The sequence below is a fragment of the Leptosomus discolor genome, chromosome 1, assembly GCF_034619465.1.
Source record: "Leptosomus discolor isolate bLepDis1 chromosome 1, bLepDis1.hap2, whole genome shotgun sequence".
Lineage (NCBI taxonomy): Eukaryota > Metazoa > Chordata > Aves > Leptosomiformes > Leptosomidae > Leptosomus > Leptosomus discolor.
The window spans coordinates 154864066-154886771 of record NC_141391.1 but is presented as its reverse complement, the minus strand read 5'-3'; the positions used below and the strand labels follow the sequence as shown (position 1 = coordinate 154886771).

At 45.4% G+C, this 22706-nt stretch overlaps 2 protein-coding genes across 3 annotated transcripts in view; both read left to right on the top strand.

Annotated features, from left to right (window-relative positions):
- The window catches only part of CREB3L2 (cAMP responsive element binding protein 3 like 2), a 78540-nt gene extending 69891 nt beyond the window's left edge, over positions 1–8649 (top strand). The window contains exons 9-12 of the mRNA XM_086467832.1: positions 5541–5640; positions 6597–6723; positions 7410–7635; positions 8574–8649. Of these exons, the coding sequence (XP_086323958.1) occupies positions 5541–5640; positions 6597–6723; positions 7410–7635; positions 8574–8649 (529 nt within the window). The remainder of the gene's footprint in view (positions 1–5540; positions 5641–6596; positions 6724–7409; positions 7636–8573) is intronic.
- Positions 8650–22106: 13457 nt separating this feature from the next.
- The window catches only part of DGKI (diacylglycerol kinase iota), a 215022-nt gene continuing 214422 nt past the window's right edge, over positions 22107–22706 (top strand). Inside the window, exon 1 of one of the 2 annotated variants that reach the window (XM_086467794.1) lies at positions 22107–22498. In XM_086467794.1, coding sequence (XP_086323920.1) covers positions 22107–22498 — 392 coding nt within the window. The remainder of the gene's footprint in view (positions 22499–22706) is intronic. The other variant, XM_086467801.1, reaches the window with a different exon arrangement.

The following is a 22706-nucleotide window of genomic DNA, read 5'->3' as shown; positions in this document are numbered from 1 at the left end:
ATTGAAATACTGAGAGATTTGTAAAAGTGTCTGTTTTCATCAAGCCTGAATTATGTAACATACATTATGGGTTTTTTCAATTTAACCCCAAATAGCCCCTTTTCTTATTCCGACTATAATTGTGCAACTGTCTCATTCAGTGAATGGTTCCAGGTCCTTGTTTAATGTACATTATCTAGTTCCTAGGGTGAATTAAAAATGTCTGGTTTCCTCATTGGTGTTTGCACAGAGCCTCGATGTGGCATCCAGAAACTGTTCAAATATTTCAGAACTTGCCTTTACAGCATCCTATAGCTCGTACTTCCATCTCCTATGGTACAGTCAGGAATCAAAGTTCAAAGCGGTGATGGTCAAAATTATGCAGTGTCAGTTTATTCTTGGATGCCCAAATTTATACGTTTAGGACTTTATTTCTCAAAGTACCTAGCACACAGTCATACAGACTTGTATCTTATATAATACACCCAAAGCAGAGCCCCAGTTTACTTTAGTTGCAACTTTGAGTGTTCAGTGCAGTAAAAAAATTAAGATGTCATTGAAGGTATTGCCTAAAAGTACATCTACAAACATTAGAGCTGGGTGTTTTTTTTGTTGTGAAAAATTGTAACAGAGGAAGAAAGATAACAGGAAATTAAGAGCTCTGATTACCTGTAAAAATGTTCATGCATTCAAGTGAAGATGAAGACAAAGTTGGTTTTTTCACCTTGTGGAAAATTGGGCTATAGCTGTGTACCTGAAAGTGCATGCACATGTATGTGCTGTCAGTCAGTATCATGCTTTCATACTCTGGCTGGAGTTGAGAGGAACTGAAGGGCAATTTCCAAAACATGCAACTACTGAACAGCAGACATTCCTTTCAGCATGTGCAATCAGTTTTTTAGAGCATGTTATTCTGTATATAGAACACATTTGCACAGATACATACCTAAGACTTCAGGGAAACCCTGCTTGCATTTCAAAATCTGGCTCCAAACCATGGAAACACTAGAATTTCTTCTGGTAAAAGTGTTCCTACATTATTCTCATGAAAACATGAAAAAAAAAAAAAAAAAGAAGAATCTTCCCTGAGAGCCTGCCTTAGCTGAAATTCTGGATCTGAAAAGGTGTACTTAAAAGGTGCAAGTGTGGTCAAAAAATTTGTGTCCAGAAGCATATCCCTTGACGTTCGTGTATCTTAAAAGGCAAGGCAGGAGGCTGGGGATCAAGATACAGGGGAGTTTTTAATTCTTATTACCCTGAGTGGGTGACTGCAGCATTTTTGACATCTTTAGTATTAGAACACTAGCATATGTTTCCTCTCCTAATTTATGTGACTCAGTCCCTTAAAAGAAACCCATCCAAGTTCCTTTCTAGGCAGTTTTCTCAAAACTAAGGAAGCACATTATTACTTGCATATCTGTTATGTCTTGTAGCCACAAGTGAGCCAGGCTCTCATTGGTTTGAGTAGCATCTGAACATGTGGGGCACTGCTGTCTTGGAAGGCAAAGGAAGCTGACACTGAGAGTTGAACTGACTTGTCCCAGTCACCAAGAAGGCTTGATCCACTCACATTTTGGCACTGGGATGGAAGGCAGAAACTGCCAGTGATTTAGGGGTTGAATATGGTCTCTGACACTAGCATTGTCTAGCTGGGACCCATGGCTATTTGGGCTTAAAGACACTATTGAAACATTTGGTACTGTGTATGACATATGAGAGGTACTTTTGGTTTTCACTTCTGTGGAGTCTCTATTTATAAATAAATTCATGATCACTTTTCTTGGAGAAATGATAGACATAGGATCCAATTAGTGTCGTGTGATATTGAGAGTGTCATACGTGGACAGTGCATGCAAGTAGCTGCTGGAGTTGCTCCCATGAAGGTAATGATCTCCACTCTGACAGGCACCTTAAAGGCAATGGCTTTATAAATACAGTGGGGATGTTCTTCCATCTCTCGTGCTCCTGCTCAGGCTATTGTTAAAACTCCCAGTCGTCTAAAGATCAAGTTGCATAACAGTCTGACCCTCTAAGGGTTTATCAGCACCAAAGCTGCCAGACTGCACTGATTTGCTTGGCTGCTCCTTTATTTGAGGCTCGTAAAGTCATTTTACCAAGTCATTTTCAAGGAGTGAAGCATCTGGATTGAAGTCACAATGAGATATTGCGCACTTCATTTCAGACCATCCTTATAATACCTGACAAAGTGTGGCAGCCCTGGAATGACTCCTTGTTTTCAAAGCAGCAGGACAATGTTTTTTATGCTGAAACGTCTGATGAGAAGATGCTGGATTTTTTTCTTTGTAATTCAAATTAGGAAAAACTGTGTATTTTTTTCTGCTTTGAGATATTCTGGTCTTTCAGTGAAAACCTTACTTTGGGATTTGCTTTCTTTCCTACAAATAGGACAGGCAGACGAGGAATCTGTGTGTAGAGTTGGAAGACAGAATAATATTTCTCCCTCCTTATCAAAATTAGGTTTTGTTCCTCTCAAAGTAGATAAATTCTCTGAAAAATCTTGGTCAAAATAAACGGTATTTGGTGTCCCCTGGAAGCTGTCTTTTTTTGTTTAAATCGATGTTAGATTTTAAACATAAAGACTGAATTGAGGAAGCCTCCCAGGTGGCTACATGCTGGAGTGACAAATTTTCTCTCTTTAATCAAAGTGTCACTGGAAGCAGAGGGGAAGCCTTGACTTGTTCCTTACTTTGGTAGTGAAAGGGGCTCTTCTGAAGATGCATATGTGAGTGTGCACAGGAAAACAAGACATCACAGGCAGAGTGAATTTGCTGGCAGTGTGTGGAAGGGAAAGCAGGAGTCTTCAGTCACTTTACAGCTTTCCTATGAGGTGCTTCCATTGGCAGAGAAAAGCGTGAAAGCACGTTCGCACCTCCTACGGACGTGACCCTCTAATTGAATATCACTGGGAAATGTGTCAGACAGTGAAAATAATCCCTGTGGGTGCAAACCCCTTTATGCACACTGCCTTGGGATTGCGTTTTCTCCTGTTAGGACTTAGCCATAGGCAGCGTGTTTCACTAAAAGCATTTGTGGCCTTCCTGCTGCTATTTAGAGGGAGCATCTTAGGTTAACGTAAGTCTCCATTCTGCAGAGCAGAGGGTTGCCCCTTTTTCGCTTTCTTAGTCCAGATGATCCCTGCAGCTGTCCAGTAACAATGATGGCAGCTTTTGTGTGGGAAAGGAGATCTTTTGGCCTCAGAATCCAGTCTTCCACCATTCCAGGTTCAAATAGAGAATAAAATTACTAAGGAGTATCCCCTTCTGGTGGTGGCAGGGTGAACTGGTATCATCTCTGAACAAACAAACTTGTTTCTTGCTCTTGCCTCGTCTTTTGCTCTTAGTTTGAAAATGCACCTATAGCCTATCAGCTCCCAACACTGAGTCCTCGTCTGTTGTGAAGAAGACAGTAGCTCTGCTCAAACAGATAAATGGCTTAGGGGAGAAAGACATTTTGTATGAAGAAAGTTGGTAAATAAGGTGGAGGATGAATCTTCCTCTGTATATAGGAGACCTCAGCATACCTGCCTAATTATATATTATACAAAAAGAGAGTGTTTTGGAATCAGCTCTCTGGGCCCATTCTGCCCAGCCTTTTTTTTTAAATTGGACACAAAAAGGCAGAGGTGAGCAAAACAAGAACTGCCTCTTCTCTGTTGATTTCCTCACCAGCCATTAGCTGTTTTCTCACTGACGCCTCCACAAAAAGTGGCAAGAATGATCAGCATTTCAAGGCAGCTGCTGCTGCCAGCCCCCGACCTGGGGAGGAGGAGAGCTCCTTCCTCCTCACCCTGCAGAGCTGTTCTAGGTCGAGCCCAGTTATTCAGGCCTGAAATGGGGGAAAGATGTAGTCTCTATAACGGCACGGAAATTGCAGGGTTAAAAAGGCATCGCGGTATAACATAGCTGACATATGGTGGGAATACTGTATGCAGCATGTTCTGTGCCAGAAAATGATATATATACCATGTACGCAAGTCTTTGTGAACCCTGTGCCATGTAGTGGATGTGAGGAGGAACTGGGGAGAGATGCAGAAGGGATCAGGGAACTAGGATGGTCTCATTTACCATGGACAGTGTTTTCATCTCTTAATTTGCTTGTGGTCTCTCTAATAGTGATTAAAGGACTGAATTAGACAAATCGCTTTCTTTTTTTAAATATGGAGTTGCAGAATAAACCACGCTCTCAAGAGCATGCAAGACATCCTTCCTTAATAAGTTGAGAAAGATCTGCTGGCCCAGATAAATCTGTGCTGTGAGCATGCCTTGTGCTCATTTCAGAATGCTTTCCTGAAGTCCTTGAATTCATTAAACCCTAATTAGCAGTGAGCATTGATGATTAAAAATCCCTATAATAATAGGCAGACAAGTGTATATTGAGCTGTGAAGGCACCTCTGGGTCTGTCCTACAATTAGCTTTTAGCCAGTTTGATCTTAAAATAATCCTTCTATTTTCTCTGACATCCTGACCTTGCCTCTTGCTTTACCATTTGACGTCACAGCTTTCAAAGCTGTTGCCTGGAGTTCTGTGGGGGTTACCCTCTGCAGTAGGTTGCAAGACCTACAGTGGAAGTAAAAAGTGAAAATGGAAAGAAAACAGCAAAGTTAACATCTTGATGCAAAATTGTGCTATATTTGACTGTGGCGAGGAAAGGCATTTGGGTTATTCCTTGTCCTTTAAAAGGCTTTAACGAAAACAAAATGAAAACTGCTGTGAAAACGCTGTATCAATCGTTCTTTGAGATCATTTCCCATTTAAATGACTTTAGTAATTGATGATGATACAGCAGAATTAAAACAGGCAGACAGAAGAATGTCTTCCCGATCTGGGGCTGTTTACTCCAGCCAGCCACAAAAGAACCGCCATTGTGGTTGTGACCTCCGAAGGACAGGCAGAATAGTCACTTCAAGCGTCTGTGATTTTTGTCAACTCCTGGAGGATTTTGAAAATAGCAGTAAAATGCTTTATTTAATAAATGAATTTGAGAAATGGAGTTGGTGCCCATGTCTGGCTTTAAGACCTTCTCTTTGAAAGTGGTCCAGCATGTGGTCCAGACCACTGTGCAGCAGGCTTTCAGACAAAAGAGGTAGCTATACACCTGTATCACCAATTAGAGCAGTTATAAACTTGCTACTGCACCTTTTCAGATATTGGCAAAACTCCTGCTGAGTTTATGACATAGAACCAGGTCGTATATGCATCTAGTTACTTGTATAAAGAGTGGTTTCAGTTTTTCATATGCCTACTAGATTAGTTACGTGTAGAAGCACCAAAAATACAGCTTCTATTTATAAAGGCCTTCTGAAAGTGCTGAAGAAGTGATTGTTCAGGGACGTCAGCTGGGAGAAAGGCAAAAAGATCTTTTTGAAAGGTCCAGTGCTCATACATGTAAAAATCTTGTAAAACTGAAAACATTCCTTGCTACTAACTTCAAGGGGAGGACTTAATGTATTAGTGCCAGGTATGGAATTTGAAACAAAAATCTGTTTAACCAGCAAGTACATCAGTGCATTTGATGCTTCTCTGTTGTCTTTGCTTTCCAGAACACTTCTGCAGCAGTTGCAGAGACTCCAAGCCATGGTTGCTGGGAAAGTGTCCCGTTCATGTAAGGCAGCTAGCACACAGACAGGGACCTGTCTTATGGTGAGTGTCTGTAAAGCTGTGAATTGCAGGAGAATGGGAATCTTTTTCCACTGCTTAAAGGCACATCCCTTGTTCTGCAAAGCCCCTCACTTGCAAATTCTCATCCTGGGAAACTTCTCATCGTAATTTGACAATTAATTTTGAGGTAGGCGAGACTCCATTAATGAAGATTAATAGTTGTGGGAAGGCATTAAATTCTGGAGGAGACTGGGCCTGTGGTTTTGATTGGGTGCTGTAGTGATGACAGAAGGAGCACTGCTCCTCTTAAGTGACCTGTTTTATTATTTCCTACAATATTGTATGTGAGAAATGGTGTCTAGGATTGTAAAATGAAAATGAGGGTGAACTTCGATGCTTGGTTCTTTTGATGCCAGTAAAAATAAACTTGCTCATCCAAATAAAAATATGACTAAGGCTGTACATCTGCCTCTGTCCTATTTCAGTAATAGTAGTCAGGATAAGAAAAGGATTAGAATGAAACTTTTCCCTTTTCCGTTCTTACACTCAGCCAGCAAGTTCCCTTTATACTAGTGCTATAAATTGATGGAAATTGTTTTCAAGGCCTAAGCTGTTCTCCTAGTCTGTCAGCCTCTCTGTCACTTCGAAGCAAGACTGGGACCAGCAGCAGAAATAACCTTGGAAATTCCTGACAGTATCTGTTAAACAGACATGGTGGCTGTGTGTGCTTTTCAACTTTGGGAGTAAGTCAGGCAACAGGCCAAAATGGTGGCAGACATTGAAAACAAACTCCAGCACTGAAATCTGCCTTTTAAAACACTGCAATGTTATTGTATATGTGCCTTTGCAAAGAGAAACTGTATGTAGTGGTGAAAATAGCCTCAAATGATTTGTTTTGAAAAAGTATCAGATCTGCGCTGTGTTGATTCTTGGTTTTGATGTGTGTATGTGGGTGAAGAGCGAGTGCACTTACCTGTTCTGCATCCTCCCTTTGCCAGATGGTGGTGCTGTGCTTTGCAGTAGTTTTTGGCAGCTTCTCTCAGAGCTACGGGCCATATCCTTCTGCTACAAAGATGGTGTTGCCCAGGCAGCATTCCTCTCCAGAGTCCTACACAGACTCCATAGGTAAGTGACAACTATCCCAGTCTTGCTCCCTGCTAGGTTGTGCTTCAGCACTTGTTTTCCACCCCCATCCCTAACCCCCTCCTCAAGCATCTCTTGCTTTTCTGCTTCCTAGTGGGCCGTTCCTTGATATACCCATGTCTTTCAAAGGATAGCTTGGCAAGCTGTTCTGCTGGCAGAAGACATGGGCATAGACATGGACAAAGCCTTCCCCCACTAACCTGCTTGGTACTTCAGTTTAGAGCAGTTTTGTTTCTGTTTGTGGAACTAAAGCTAGTGGTCTGTAAAAGGTAGCAGGATTTCTACTCGGTAGGAAATATTCATACTGTTAAAACGTACAACTGATACCAGCTGGTGTGTCCTTTGCCAGTATCAACAAGGAGGCCAAGGACTGAGAGGGAAGCTGTTAGTATTATATACCTGTAATGAACCAGTTGCTTTCAACGAATATTATCAAAGTGATTGTTTCATTTTGTTCTTGTTTTGTGAATAATTCAAAGCTGTTTGATCCCTACCTGGACCATTGCTGTGGTATCTTTCCTCAGCTATCAAATTAGCAGTTAATCACTATGAAAAGGCCTTTGCAGCTTTAGTTCTACTCTTGATGGTTTCCAATTCCTGAAATGACCAGGGCTTTTCTCTGACCTGCCTGTTTCTCATCTGGTTTTGCTCTCTGTCTTTGTACGCAGTGAGGTCAAGGAGTCTGCTAATTTATGAAGAGCCACACCAACTGGAGGAGTCGTCAAGCCCGATCTCCTTTGCAGATCGCAGTGACAGGCAAACAGACACCTCCAAGTACACAGCACTGTCCCTGGAAGCCATGCCGGGGACACAGCAGGATGATATCATGCAGTTCACAATAGCCAACGAGACAAGGCTAGAGAAATCGGTGCTGCTGGGCCTGCAGCAGCACAGGTGAGTGCAGGGTGGGCTGCTTGTCCTACGAGTGTTCAGCGTCACTGTCATTTGTGCCTGGAGGCCAACAGTAAGACTAGGGGCTCAGCTATGCTGGGCACCGTGAAACCTGAAGTAAGGGTTTGGTCTCTATCTGGAGAGCTTATAGGCAAAGTTGTTGTTACTCTGAAGAAGTGGTTGCAACAACATTGTAGCTACCAAACTCAGCGCTTCTGCCAGAAACCTAACCCCTGTAAGCCTCTTAGTTGAGCCTGCCCGTTTCTTTAAGCACGTACTTCTGTGTCTCCTAAAGGAATAAGCTTTTGCCAGTTGGGTGGAAGTGTGAGGCTGTGACTCACTGGGCTTTCTGTGAGGTTAGGGTGTGAAGAGCTGGAGCTTCTCACAGCAGTGATCTTACTAAAGCATTACTGTGGAAAGTTTGCAGGACTCAAGATTGAGAGACAGACCTGTAAAGTTATCTGAACTACTTACCACAGAGCTCCTTCATACTTTTTTTTATACTTTTTTTTAAAATCTAAATTTTTGGGGCCTCTGCAAAGAGAGAGATTCACTGGTTTAAATATATGCGTGCAGTTTTCTTTCCACTCTACTTTTTTTTGTCCTGCCACTGTCCTGTTGGCCAAGGTCTTGATCTCTGCTAACAAGCAGTAGCAAGCACACTAAACAGTGGAGGTGGATTCTGTCTGGAAGGAAGCATGCTATTCTGAGGGCTGGGATGAGCCATATCACCCCAAGCATGCCTTCTGAGCTCTTGTGTCGAAGTTATAGCTAGAGCCACAGAGATGACTAATTCAGTGTTACCATACTCCAACTGACAAGTACCTGGTAAATACTGAGTGTCTTTTTAGCATTAGCCAACTCAAGCAGGATACACACTTCAAAAAATGACTAACTATTCGCGTTAACCTTTGTTGTTTTGGGTTTTTTGTTCCCTGCAGAGTCAACTCCGAACTAGAAGGAAATGAAACACTGAAGATAATTGAAATAGATAGAAGAGTCAACGCCACCTCTTAAAAATAAAAAAAGGCTTTTCTTCTTGACTTCCCTCTTTCCCACATATTTTCAACCAAAGTCCCCCTGACTTGTCATCCTCAGCGAACCAAAGCACAAAAGAGAGGGAGTTCAACTTCTGCATTGACTGGCGAGGCTGTGACTGCAGATGGGATCTCTTGTCTTTGTAACTCCCTTCCTCACTTCACACACAGTCCTTGTCTTTGCTTTTATTCCTTTCCTGTCTGATACTGCAAGGACAGGATTGAATTATGATGGCAGATGATGCCAGCAGTGTGCCGGTGACTGGTGGGTGTGTGTGTGCGTGCGCACGTCCTAATCTGAGCACAAAGACATTCTGTAGAAGAGTGAAATATGCAAAACCGATGGGAGCATGTGGGTGATAGGATTCTTGGGAGAAGGTAATTGAGAGAAAGAGAAGATGCAGCGTGATGCTGCTCAGAGTCTAGCCACAGTTCCATGCCTACTGGTCTACAGCACTTGAGCCTTTTGGGGGGATTGAGAAGCATGTGTGTAGCCTGCTTCTGAAGGGACAAGAAAGGGTCCTCATACTGCTGAGTTAAGGGCACAGGCAGGAGAGAGGTGGGCAGTAATGCTACTGAGTTGTCCTCCGCTAGCTCTTTCTCTTCTCCCCTCCAGCCTCTTTATCATTTAGTGGTGTAGGTTTCTCTCTGGGTTGAAGGCAATCCTGGTAGGCTTCCCTGCTGCTTCCACCCTTGTGGAATTCAAGCAAAGATCAGTCGCTGTCTTGTCATACTTTCTGTGGGAGAATTACACTAGTTTAACTAAATCTGTTTAGAAAGCAGGTTTTGTTAAATTTATGCAATGTTTTGGATGGATGTCCTTTAGTCTGCTTGAGGCTAATCTATTTAGCTTAAATCAGTTCCTTCCCAACAAACTAAATCGATGTAAGGCTTAAACCAGAAGTGCCTCCTGAGAGGACCATATGGATTTAATTTATTGGCTTCTGGATGCGTTGATGGAATTTCTTATGTAGACCTGGTCTCAGATTGTCCTGTGTTTTCCTTTCCTTGCTATCTTCCTGTTACTGTTGTAAATAGTATTTATTAGCTTTGCAAAATTTTGTTCAGGCAGTCGCAATGAAGAGAACTGAGCTTCCCTAACCCTGCAAGTGGTCTGGGCAAACTCTGAAATCAGACACGCAAATGTCACTGAACACCCATTACCTCCCCCAGACTCGAATTGCCCTAAAAGAGAGCTGTGTGTCTTATCTTTCTCTTAGCTCTTTTTCCAGAGATGTGATCTTAGACCAACTGCTTAGCCAAAAAGATAGGGGTATAGGTAGCCCCAGCTAGGCACAGTTCACACCTGGAGGAGGTAGATGCTGTATGAACTGTATGGCAAGACAGCCTCTGACCTGAGGAGCTGAGTATGTAGGCAGGAGATGGGGAAAAAGAGGGATGAGATGGGCATGTAGGGAGGTGAAGTGACTGGCCCAGGTTCAGTGGCAAAGCCAAGAGCAGTATTCAGGTCTGATCCTGGTCCGGTACTCTTCTCCCTGCTTTGGTTCCTCCTTGTCCCATGTAGCTGTTGCCTTTAAGTGTTCTCCGTCTCTCAGTATCCTGGTCATTCCTTTGCCTGAGCTGCGTGTCTTGCAGTTTGTCCTTGGCAGTGGCACAGTCAAACGTACCCCAGGATTTGAGCAGGGTTTTATCTGGTTACTACAGAAGGGCACTCAGACACCATGAGGATGGATTTAATGTGAAAATCCTAATTCAGCAGGCTAGCATAGCTACTTTAAGTTTACCAGAAGTCAATTTAAAAAAAAAGAATAAAGAATTTTGAAGCTCTTTTTTCTTTTATTTTTTTCCTAATGATAAATAAGGGAAAAACTAACTTAGCCTTGCAAGTAATTTTTTACTATGTACAGTAGATATTTCCTGCAAGTATTCTATTTTGTAAAATATTGTATTTGTATTTTATTACAGCACCTGTCACACCAGCTCCTTTCTTGTTCTTCATTCTCCTTAGACTTTCTTCCTTCGGTATCCTATTTGCCACCCTCAGACCTGACTCAAAACTCTGTGAAATGGATGGAAACCATTTGGTGAATTACTGGGGGCTGTGGATCAGTCCCCAAGGTACCATTTTAAGAAGGTGTTTCACATTAGTGACAGTGAAACATGTGCCTGACTCCATGAGCTAGTAATGAGATTTGGTGTACAGACGTGCTTTCTAGGTGATGCCCTATTCTTCTATGCAAGTGCCTTTTTATTACTTTACCTTTTGTGGCAATGAGAGGAGAAGTGCTGTTGCAGTCTATTTTGCAAGCGTTCCCTTCTTCTTGGTGTGGGTCAGTCTCCTCCGTAGAGTCTCTTTCCCTTCACAGTGATACTGATGGGTCCTCTGAATCATTCCAGTATCCACCACCAACTTTTGTATGATTTTTTTTTTTTTTTAAAGATTTAACGCTTCACGTAAATAATGAACACTGGTGGGTGCCACAAGGGATGGCTGTGTTGCTTAGCCACATGAGGTCAGCAAAGTGACAGAAGAAAGCTGGGACTGACCCTTCCATTACCATATGGCTGGTCTGTGTATGTGGGCAAGGTCATAGCTTAGAAAATTCCTTAAATGGTCTTTTTTTTTTTTTTTTCAGAGCATCCATGGTTTGCCACCTCTGTGGGCAACTGAATGGTTAAGCTTTCTGCAAAAGAGGCCCCAAGCTGTCGAGCACAGCACTGCTCTTACTAGTCTTGCAGTTTGCACTGTGTGTAAGTAGGAGGCCGCTCTGCGTAAGGTCGTGCCCATTACCAGTTAAATGGATCAGTTCCCATTGCAGATACAGCTGACTTCACTGTATTAAAACTAAAATTAAATTATTTCTCAATACTTAAAGGACAGATGATTTTGCAAAACCTAAACAACCCACCCTGTCCGAAACTACTGCGCTAGGCACGATTAAAGCTTTACCCTTTTGTTTGCTTGATTTGGGCATGTCGGTTCAAATTTGATTGGATCTCTTATCTATTGGGAGATAGTCATGTTTTCCTCTGGAGCATTTTAAACTGGCCACAGACTGGGTCAGGCCTCTGAACTAACTCATCCAAGCCAGTGTGGCCATACCAATTTTCTTGTAACCATTTGATAATCTGTTTCTATAATCTTAATTTGTGTAATCCTTTAAGTTATTGTTAGGTAGTCTTTTGGGGAATCTCTTGACCTAGCACACACATTGCTTGGGGGTTTATTATGTTAAATATTACTTCTTTATAGTAAGGAAAACTTTTGCTTAACTTTGGTATGTTTGTTGTAGTTTTTCTTCAGGGGCCTTAATAGAGCAGGTTTCTCTGCTGGGTACTAGGGGCCAGAGAATCTCCTGTCAGCACCCACTCACAGGCTGTTATGTGACAAGGACCTCACTATCTCCAGAGGTAGTTTATGCCCGTGTTATATACCTAGCAGGGGGACAGAGGGGGCAGGACACGTGCAATTGCACTGCCAGCCTCGGCAGTCTGGGGGTGACCCACGTGCGATTGTTGATGCACTGCAGACCGTGTGGAGAGGCAGCTGTCTGTGCTGTGTGTTCAGAGCGCAGCGGAGGAGTAGTAAGGGGTGCTCAGGGAGGATGCCAGTGTGAGTGCTTTTAATTAGCTCAGCTATATTGAGGTCTTAGCCTTCTGCCAGTGGACTTTATCCAGTGATCAGTGACTTGGTGCTGTAGAATAATGTGTGTGTATGGACAGGGTAGGCAAAGGCCTTATGTGCTACTTAATTTCCATTTCCATTAGAGGACTTAAGTGATCCTGAGAGTCTTCAGCTGTAGCTGCTTGTCAGCATGATTTTGTACACACTAGTAAACTTACCTTTTGGCCTATAGCTTTGAAGCATGTCTAGATCTGTCAGGTCTTTGCTTCTAGGGAGATAAGCTATGAAGGAATGTAGGGCATTATTTTTTTATATATATATATATATGTGTATATATATATATATTTTAAAAGTATCGAGCACAGGGCAAGTGACAGTTCTAACCTCTTGTTACCAGTGTGTAGATAATGTTGGGGGTTTTCCCCCAGGCTATTTATAGTTCTTTGCTGCATTTCTCTTATTTCATCTGTACCATTCAATATTTTTCAGCAGTGCAGACTAATGATGGATTAGGCTGAGGTTCTTAGGCCAGATCCCAGCTGATACAACACGGCATGCTTCTCACTGCTTTTGGAGGCTGCATGTCTGATTTATACTGGCAGGAGACCTTTTCCATATCTCTCTGAGTAACAATGCATCTCAGTGTATTCTTGATTTTTCTAATGTAGAGCTGCAAACGAATCTAAAATCTTTTTTTTTTTTTTTCCTGCTAAAGAAGCCAGCCCACCTCTCCACTCCCATCCTCCCAAACTATCAGCAGTGAATTCTGTCTAGACACATTTAGAATGTAGGTCAAGTAAATGAATGATGCTAATTGCTACGTTGGGAGGGATTTCCACTGAGTATTTGGGCTCTAGATTCTGGCTAATGCCAAGAGGCCATTGTACAAAACCCACGCAGCTAAGAACAGAAGTATATGGAGTATTTTTATACTCTTGGTGACTAAAATATTTCTTTCTCAAGTCACTAATTAGAAAGGGAACGTTTTGTATTCTGAAGGTGAAATGGTAGGTCAATACTTTGTAACTATGAAAGTTATACTAGCCTATATAAGTAGCGTAGTGCTATGATGTGTTGCTGCTTTGCACTATAGCATTAAGGATAAATAACTTTGGGGGTTGCAAAGAGGAATGAACTGGCCTACATGTTAAGGTCTTTACGAATAAGATGACTGATGCAATCAACAGGCCAGGATATTGTAGCTTTCTCATGGCCAATAAAATGACAGTGGGCATTCAGGGGTACGTTGCGGGTGTGATCCCGGGTAGTACCGCATTGCTTAGGTGATCAGCATCCGTTGGGAGACTCCAGGACTGAGGGGGAAATTGCCATTTATTTTTGTGGTTTTGTGGTCAGGCTTTTTTCTGCTTTACTAAGGTATATGTATGAATTGACTTCCTACGTAGAAGAGAGTGTGTCTTGCAGGAAACTTTCATTTGTGATGCTGAAATGGAATTTGGATATTCATTATTACCAGTAGTCTCTTCTCTGCGCTAAAGCCCACCTCCATACTCTTCCTCCAAGAGTTGGAACTGAATAGGTGAGAACACAACATGGGAAAGCTGGAAAGACCTATCTTACAGAAGAGGTGAAAGAAGTGGCAGGTGAAGGGACTCCTGACATCACAGGGAGACCTTCTAGTTCTTGATTCCGTAAATCAGCAATGATAGTCTGTCTCATTAGTTCCCCCTTTGTTTTAGCTTTACTCTTCACCTTGCTCTTTGATACTCTGCAGTCCTGTTTATGCATATGTGACCTTGATGGCATATGCTGTTTTCCCTTCCAACCAGCAGGTAAAAAAGCTTTTTGAACTTTAGCAGCCCATAGTTAAGGGAGTGGAAGGAAGAGAGGGGGAAGCAGAGGCAAGTAATCAATTTCTTTTAACAGAACTCTGCTCGTACCTGACTTTGCCATATCAGATTTTAATTCAATGGTGCTGATGTAACGGCGTCTTGCTTTCATCATTTGTACAGTTTAGCAAGAACGAGTGTGAGTGTGTGTGTGTATCTGTGCACGTGTGCGTGGTGAGCAATTAAAACATAAAACCACAGAGCTGTTTTTTAGTGTAGTGAGCATTGCTAAATAAAGGCATCTACCTGAACACACAGGGCAAGCACATTCCACTTGGTGCAACAGAAAGGCCAGGCGTTTCTCTCTGAAACCTGTTCACATTCCACATCACCGAGCACTCGTAAAACTGTTGTGTGAGTTGCTGTCCGAAGTCTGTCCTGTTACCGATTTTTGACTGAAAGTTGTTGCACTGTGTCATTTTGAGTGCATGCGTAAATTGTCTGGCCTTTCTGTAGGACAGCTCTGGCTTTGTACAAAAAGACTAATTACTTCAGGCTTTATTGTATCTTCGGTGTCATTTTTGTTCTGCAGAATTATGGCTTTGAATGCTTTTGGGTTTTTTTTTTTAATGGTGTAAGATAGCCTTAAAAAGTGGCCCCTGGGAGCTGACAGCTCAAGGAACACAGTTTGTTGAGCTGGTCTTCTGGGAGAACACCTAGAGATCCCCCTTCCCTGGGGGCGCTGCTGCCCTAACCACCCCAGGGGCGCAGAAAGGCGCCAGCGATGGGGGAGCTGTTTGCACTCAGGGGGCCAGGCTGTGATGTAAGTATGTACATCACAGTTTGCCTAAGATTCCCTGGGCCTCCCAAGGGTAAATTACCTGGTGTTACCCTCTTGAAGAGAAATACATACCCAGGGCCAAAGCCATTGCAAACTAATACCTTGTGACTCTGAGTCACTCTGCGTGTGACACCCCTAAGGCTTTTCAGCTGATCTTTCCCTTTCCCTCTGTTCATGTGGATACAGTATGGGTTTGTGCAAACATTTAAAACTATCTAAGATGAAAAGGACAGTGATACTCGTGCAAAAGCACACCCCCCTAAACTCCTTGGTAAACTGCATTGGAGCTTCTTCGGACTGCAGGTATCTCTGTTCGTTGGCCATAAGTCTGTTTAACTCTGTGTAAGCGTGTTCAACGGCCTCTCTATTTTTGTACAAGCGCTGTCATCTGGATACGGTCCCACCTGATTGTTCACACTGCAAACATGTCCATTGGGTGGAAAGAAATTGCTGTTTTTCCTTTTTAAATCGTCTGCTTGATTCTACGAAAGAACAGACTACCTGCTTTTGTAGCCTAAACATGTATGTAGCTAAGTATGTTATGCTTTTCATTTCTTGCAAATAAATATTTTCTGTAGAAAAAGCAAGTACAACTCCTTCGCTTTCCTGATGGTTGGAAAAGATCTGATCCCTTGGCTTTCCCACGTGCGGTGCTGTGTGCAATGTATGCGTCTTCAACACAGCAGAACCCCAGTAGTTCAGCACATTGCTAGACAGAGGAGGTTAAAAACAGTGGTGTGGGTTTTTACTGAAGCTGGTGGCCCCTTCGCTTTTTTGAGATTAGCGGAGAATTTTATCTGTCAATAATGGTTGGGAATTAGGCAAAGCCTGATGGCATTTAATAATGATAATGGCACTTGAGTGCAACTATGTGATACGGCCCTATTAATATTAAATTCTCTATAAAAGCGGGATCCAGCAAGGCTGATGCTCAAGGGGGCGCTAGCTTCAGCCTAGTGATACCAGTCTGCTAGAGCATGCCAGAGCTTGATCCGTGTTGGCCAGATCCCCCCCTGGAAGGGAAGGCCTTTCCCTGCGCTGACTTTACACTGAGCAACCAATTGCTTAAACTGAAGTGAACTCTTAAAAGGGCTCTTCCTTCTTTGGCTTTTAGGGGTTGGGTCCTCGGCTGGCCTCAGCTCCATCCCTTGCCCCAAGTCACCCCTGAGATAGCTCAGGAGCTTTCTCCAGCAGTTCAGGAGCTGCTGGTTTGCCTGTGTGAATGGTCAAGATTATGCCTCGCATCCCAGAAGCAGCATCCGGCCATAGGACAGAGGGGACCTTTGCTACTTTGAGTAGACATGGAAAAGAAAATACCTAATTTCTTCTAGTTTGGGGACTGGGCCCTGGCTTTGCTGGCCGTCCGGGGAGCTTGGCGGTGGACGGCCTAGTGCAAATGTGAAAATTACCCTGTGCAGAGCTGGCTTCACAAATGGTGCAGTCATTTGTATTGCCCGAGTATTCTGCTAGGAAAGGGACGTCGTATATGAGTACGGTGCACCCATATGGCAGCAACCAAGAGCTTATCCTCCGCAGGAAGTACTGGTGATGGAAGTAATGGTTCCAGCTTTACTGAACTGAAAATGGGAGCATGACAGATGGCTTTGGTGCCTCCTTTTCAAGCCTCTTAAAGAAGCCTGCTTTAAAGGTTGTGGAAGGCAGTGAACCATGAAAATCAGAACACTCTGGCCTGCACTGAATTTGTGGCTGCTGCGGATTTTCAGAAGTGCCTTGGTTTTGGACTAAAGAGGTTAAAGTAGCAAAAGAAATTGGCAGTGAAGAGAAAAAAAAAGAACTTTTCTCTCCTAAGCTGGTGCTTTTTTTTTTAACCCAAGGATTGTCTTTGCTGCCCAACACCATTCACCATCACACGAAAAGGAAATTGGAATGAGAGGTTTGGTTTTCACCTATCCAGTCTTTCTGGTCGGTCCCATCGCACACGCAGCCTCCGTGCAGCGCTGTAACAGAACCGCTCTCCCAGGTGGAGCCAGTTCCAGCACCAGAACAAGTTGTCTAACCCCGCCTCGGTCACAGCAGCTCTTTCTCACAAAATTTGGTTTCTGTGCCTGAATGAAGAAGGTCTGTGATGCTTTCTCTTGGAAGGTGGTGGGAAAAGGGCTTCACTTTGTCCTTGAAGTTCTGCATCCCGCTCCTTTGCTCTCATCGTTTCAGACGTTACTGCAGCCGACATGTTTCTCCTGCTGCTGGGTGCCCCTCGCTTTCTGAACAGGCAATTTCACTTGCCAGGACTATTGATCCAGGGCACTTGTTGGCAGCATCAAGCCATACCTAACATTTTAGGGGGAAATCGTTAGACCGTGACTGATTGGGCAAGTTACCCTCAGCGTAGTTTTAGCTGAGCTCAGTTCCTCCAAGCATACAAAACACCAACTGGTGATTAACGATTTGTTATGAATCCCCTCGGGTCTCGGTATTACCCTTAAAGCGTCACACAGCAGGCGATGCTGCAGGGAGTCTGTGATTAAAAAAGAAACCCACATACAATGGAGAAATGCTGGGTGATGAGCTGTCAGCCTCGCTACCTATCACCCTCCGGTACATGCTGTTCTTTGAAAAGCATGTTACTGGTTGAATTCAAGGCTGAATTTTGATACTCGTTTCTCAGGCTGATTCCCATTGCGGGGCAGGAGGACGGGTGTCTGAATGCAGCTTGCAATGCCTCTCGCGGCGTGGTTTGGGTAGTAAGTCTTCACCATTTGCTGTTAGTTATTGCTTGTACCTATTTTACAACAGCACAGACTTCGCCATCCCTGCAGGTATTTCATGGCAGATTCATTACTGGTGCTCGCTTTCCTGGTTCGTTTGCTTTGGGCGTTTTAGAAATACGGCCCTCATTAGCTTGGAGTTTAGAAGCAGTGAGCAAAAGCTGGCAGCTTTGCCATAAATAAAATAATTATGTAGAAGCCATGGCTTGTAGAGAGGGCGCTGGATAGGGACCAAGGGAATGAGCTGCTGAGTCTAGTCCTGCTCGTGGCATGCTGGTGGATTTAGCTGATCGTTCTCCGTGCTTCAGATTCCTGGTCTGTGAAATGGGGCCAGCAGTGACTCCCTCCCCTCTACAAAGCACATTGAGATCAACCAAAGCAAGGTGATCCAGAGGAGGTAGTAATTAGAAAGAAAACCACGTTTCACTCCACGTTGCATGAAAAATGCTCATGTGTCTTGTCTTCCTCGAGTTTGTGCTTCAAAAAGTTGAAGTGATTGATTTGATTTCTCATTTTCTTGGTGCTGTCTCTTGTGAGCTTCAAATGGTCCACACACAAGCCAGGAATGACTTGTTTAACTTTTTATAATTGAATTAATCTTAAGTCATATTTACACGAGTTCTATACATCGCTATAAAATTACTTTTTTGTGTATCTCCAGTAAGGAGGAAATGACAAGTTCTGGCCCTTATCTTTGCTATGATACAGCTGAGGAAAGATAACCGCTGTACAGTAAGTCCGTGTCTGTCAGGTTGTCTCACTTCCACCGTCTAAAGAAATGCTTAGGTTAGCTCTTTTGGTTTTTAAACCTATTTGGTAAAAACCTGTGTTTGATGCAGGGCATTTGTGACAGGGCAGCGCCCAGGCACTCCCAAGCCTCGTTGTTACCTCCACTGAACACCTTGGCAACAGGAATCGGGGCATATTTCTAGCTATGGCCGCCTACGTACAGAAAGGAGAGCAGTGCTGCAAAAGAGCTGAAAAATGGTAAAAAAAAAAAAAAAAAAATAGAATGTAGCAGAAAGCAGTAACTCGCCAGGGAGCTGATGGGAGCTGGCACTGGCAGAGCTGCAGGGTGAAGCTGCTCTGCCCAACAGGGTGATCTGCTGCAATGAGGGCAGGTTGCTCCTTGTTAAGCCTCAGCATCCCTCAGTTACCCGATGGATAAGCAGTGCTCTACTTGAACTTCAAATGCTGACCGAAAGTGAGTGTTTTTATGGGCATATCCATCGGTGTTGGATCTGGGAAGGGAAGCTGGCTTCAGGTTCAGACATGCTTAAAAAAAAATAAAAATAATTTGGGGGGATGCAAATGCATACGGACACAGAGACATGTGTGTGTATAAACAGAAGTATTTTTGTATGTTTTCCTGGAGGGTGAATTTTGAGGGTTATCTTGAGGGTGAATTTTGGAATATGGACCATTCAAAGAGTGACAGCTCACTGGCTAGCCTGGCACGCTGAACAAGTAGGGTTGCCTCACCCCTTTCTCCCCCACTCCCCTTTTTCATACATCCACCTCTTTACCATTAGGAATAGGACCTTCAGTCCTTCCCACCTGGAACAAAACTTACCACAGCACGCAACGCCTGTGCACACTGGAGTGTTCAGAATGGGATTTAACAGGCGTGTGAGTAATGGAACAAACCTCCTTCCTTTGGCTTTACTCCAAAAGGCTGAATTCCCTCCTTCTCCTCATTTCCTCTTTCATACCCACCATCCACCCTGCTATTCAAGGCATGCAGTACGGCGAGAAGTTTCCACCCAGGAAAAAGAGCTTCCCACCTGCTGAAGCTTGTCAGCTCTCCCAGATGAGCAGGGGAGTCACTGCAGAGTGATGCGAGGTGCTCCCCTTAACCCCACAACCTGGCCCTTGGCCGAGTTGCCAGCTTAGGAAATGAGATCCCGGCCGTGGGAATTCAGGCTTTTGCCAGCACGATGATCCCAGATACTGGCAAAACCTGCTAAAAATCTATTTTTGTGCTCGTTCTTTCCCTCCTGATCCAGCGGTCTTCCTCAAGATAACCCTCCAGGAAAACATACAAAAGCACTTGTATTTACACATGCACACACATGTCTGTGCATGTATGTATCTGCATCCCCACCGCCCCAGCTTTTATTTTTTTTTAAGCATGGATCTGCAGCCACGTCTTGGAGCAAACGTGACAAAGTTTCTGCTGTTGCTGCCTTTCTCAAACCGCGGGAGCTGACAGCTATGCCACAGGTGTGACTGCATAAGCCGGGCTTTCCTTCACCAGCTTCTCATAATTGCTCATGTTCAGAAAAAGGCATAGGAAGTCGATTTAGCACTTCGTGTTGCAAATGAGTCATGCAAATTGCAGCAGTCGGAGGGAAAACAGGTAATCCCGGAGCACGGTGTAAATGTGGTCATGTGGTCAAACCGGTGATTGACAAGCAGGAGCTACAGTAGGGTTCGTGCTGGAGGAGGAGGAGGAGGACGTGGCTCGGTGGCGTGGATGTTCGCTGGAGCGGAGGTGGGATATTCTGATTAGCTGTTAGGCTTTGCTCCAGATGCTCTGGGGAGAGGTGGAGTGATTAGCTGAGGCACAGGCCGCAGAGCTGTTGTCGTGCAGACCAAAGGCTAAAAGAACAAAGCTGTGAGATGATGCACGCCGCTCTGCTCTCCAAGTGCAACATTATTAATTTGCAATTAAAGTATTTTTTGCACACGCCATTGGCATCTTCTCATAGCAACAGACCATACGGGTTTCACCAATGACAAAACCTCAGAGAGACCATCGAGGAGAGAGGGGCTGACAGCACTGCTCCTCCTCCTTGAAGCTGGCTGTTGGGCCAGGTCTGAACGGGTCCTTGACAGTTCCACCTCAAAACGGTTTAGTCTCTTGCTGCAAAAAATAGTCGCCACAAGCTCTTAAATTGGATGCTGTCACTAGCAACATTGGCTGCTGATTTCCCTGGAAGTTCAGCTGGAGACTTTCCAACTGAGTTCCCAGCTCTCCACGGAAAAGGCACTGACGGTTTCAGTAGAGCTCCATGCTGGTTTGCAGATCACTCTGCACACAGCTCGGAGCAGGATCCAGATCTTCTTTTAACAGTTCTGCACAAGAGCTTTAGTTTTGCTTCTAGTGAGCTGTGCATCGCGTTGCTTATTTCTGCTTTCTTTTACGTGCTTCATTAGCAACTAAAAGTACTCTGTGGTTTGGGGGACAAAATGTATATACATATTGGGGGAAGCATCTGTGCATGTAGATAATATATGCATCATTCATGCGTAGGGATAGAATATAATTTTGAAAGTTGATTGAAATTTAAAGTGCTTGAACTATGGTAAAAAGATTCACTTTTCAACACCCTTCTCTACTGCCAGCAAGGGATGGGAAAACGTTCCTTGGCTGGCCTGGAGAGCCTGTTGTTGCTGAAGTCGAGGCAAAAGATGTAAACGCAATATATGCTACGTATGGAGAAGCCAAATCTTCCAATGGGTTGGAGAAGGAGCAAGGATCAGGTGTAAGGAACCTGTGGGCTGTTGTCAGCCCGACGGCTGGCCAAGATGCCTTTGCATGCTGGTGCACGCGGGCAGCAGGTAAATGCTGTCGCCTGTTTGACTTTTGATCACGCTGCTGGATGTGCTGAGGCACGCGGCTGACAAAGAAGGGGCACAGGCCGCTCGGAGAGGTCATCTGTGGAGAAAGGGGGGTTCCGAAATCTTTTCCTGTAGAGTTTGCCTTCTCTGTAGAGCGTCGTTTTTCGTCCTTCTCCTCTTTTTTTTTTTTTTTTTTTTTTTCCTCTTATGTCTTTCTGGTTTGGATTGCATTGCCTTGGAGAAGTTTTGGGTGGAGAAAATAAAGCATCGGCTGCACATAATTCCTGCCACAATTTCTGCAGAGTCCCAGACCTTCACGTTTTCTGTACTTTTTAATCTTACCGTCGCTGTCGGCTCACACGCTTGAACAGCCCCACGCTGGGAAGTTTTCCTTAGTCCCCCCAACGAAAAAAAAGGGAGAAGCGGGGAAAAAGGGGGGGTGGGGGGCAATTGATTTTACTCAGGTCTCCCGTGATGCTCGTGTCAAAAGAGACCTCTTCGGAGCTGGGTGCTTTGATTCTGAGCGCGCTAAATTGGGATCGCCTGGGAAAAGAAAATTAGAGGCGATTAATACGTAAACAGGCGGCGGGGGTGGGGGATAAGACGATTAGGGCCCCGCTGGATGCGCTGGGGCACTCGAGGTCGCTCCCAAAGGTGTTTTTAACGTGGCGCCAGGAGGGGACGGGGCACGGTCGAGGCCGGAACCAGCCCCGGGGCGCTGCGGTCCGGATCGCCCCATCCCGCCGCCGCCGCCGCCTCCCCCCTCCCCGGGCGGCCCGGCGGTGCCCCTGAGGCGGGGGGCGTGGGCGTGGCGCGGCAGGGCGTGGCAGCGGCGGTGGGGGCGTGGCGGCGTGTGCGGCGCGGCGATTGGCGGGTGGGCGGCGGGGCGTGGCGGGGGGGGGGGCGGAGGGCGGCCGGGAGTTTCCCACAATGCCCCGCTGCAGTGCGGCCGCCGATGGATGCTGCGCGGCCGCACTGCCATTTGCAGCCACCGCGGCTCGCAGCGCGCCCCGCGGCCCCGGGAGCAGCGGCCCCCCGGCCACCGCCGCCTCCCCCCAGCGCCTGCAGCCGCTGGCCGCCCCCCGCCTGCCACCACCCCCTGCTCCTCCTCGGCCCCACTGCCCCGCCGCAATGAACCCCCCCTCTGCAGCCGCTGGGGAGGAGACGGGGGCGGCGGGTGGCGGCGGCTGCCGGGGGGCCGAGGGTGGTGGGGAGGCGGCGGGTGCCGCCGGGGTCCCGGAGGAGCCGGGGCTGTCCGCGGCAGAGGAGTCCCTGGAGGAGAAGCTGCGGAGCCTCACCTTCAGGAAGCAGGTGTCCTACAGGTGGGTGCCGGGCGGGCGGGCGGGGCCGGCTCCGAGCGCCCTCGGTGTCCCTCTTGGCGGCATCTCCCGGGCACGGGGCGCCCGCGGGTGGGGAGGCGGCAGGCGGGTCTGGAGCCGGCGCGGCCGGGCAGCGGCGTGAGAGAAGCACCTTGGAGCCTGGGGGAGATTTTTCTTTATCCCGAAGCTTAAAAGAGCCCCCATAGATTGG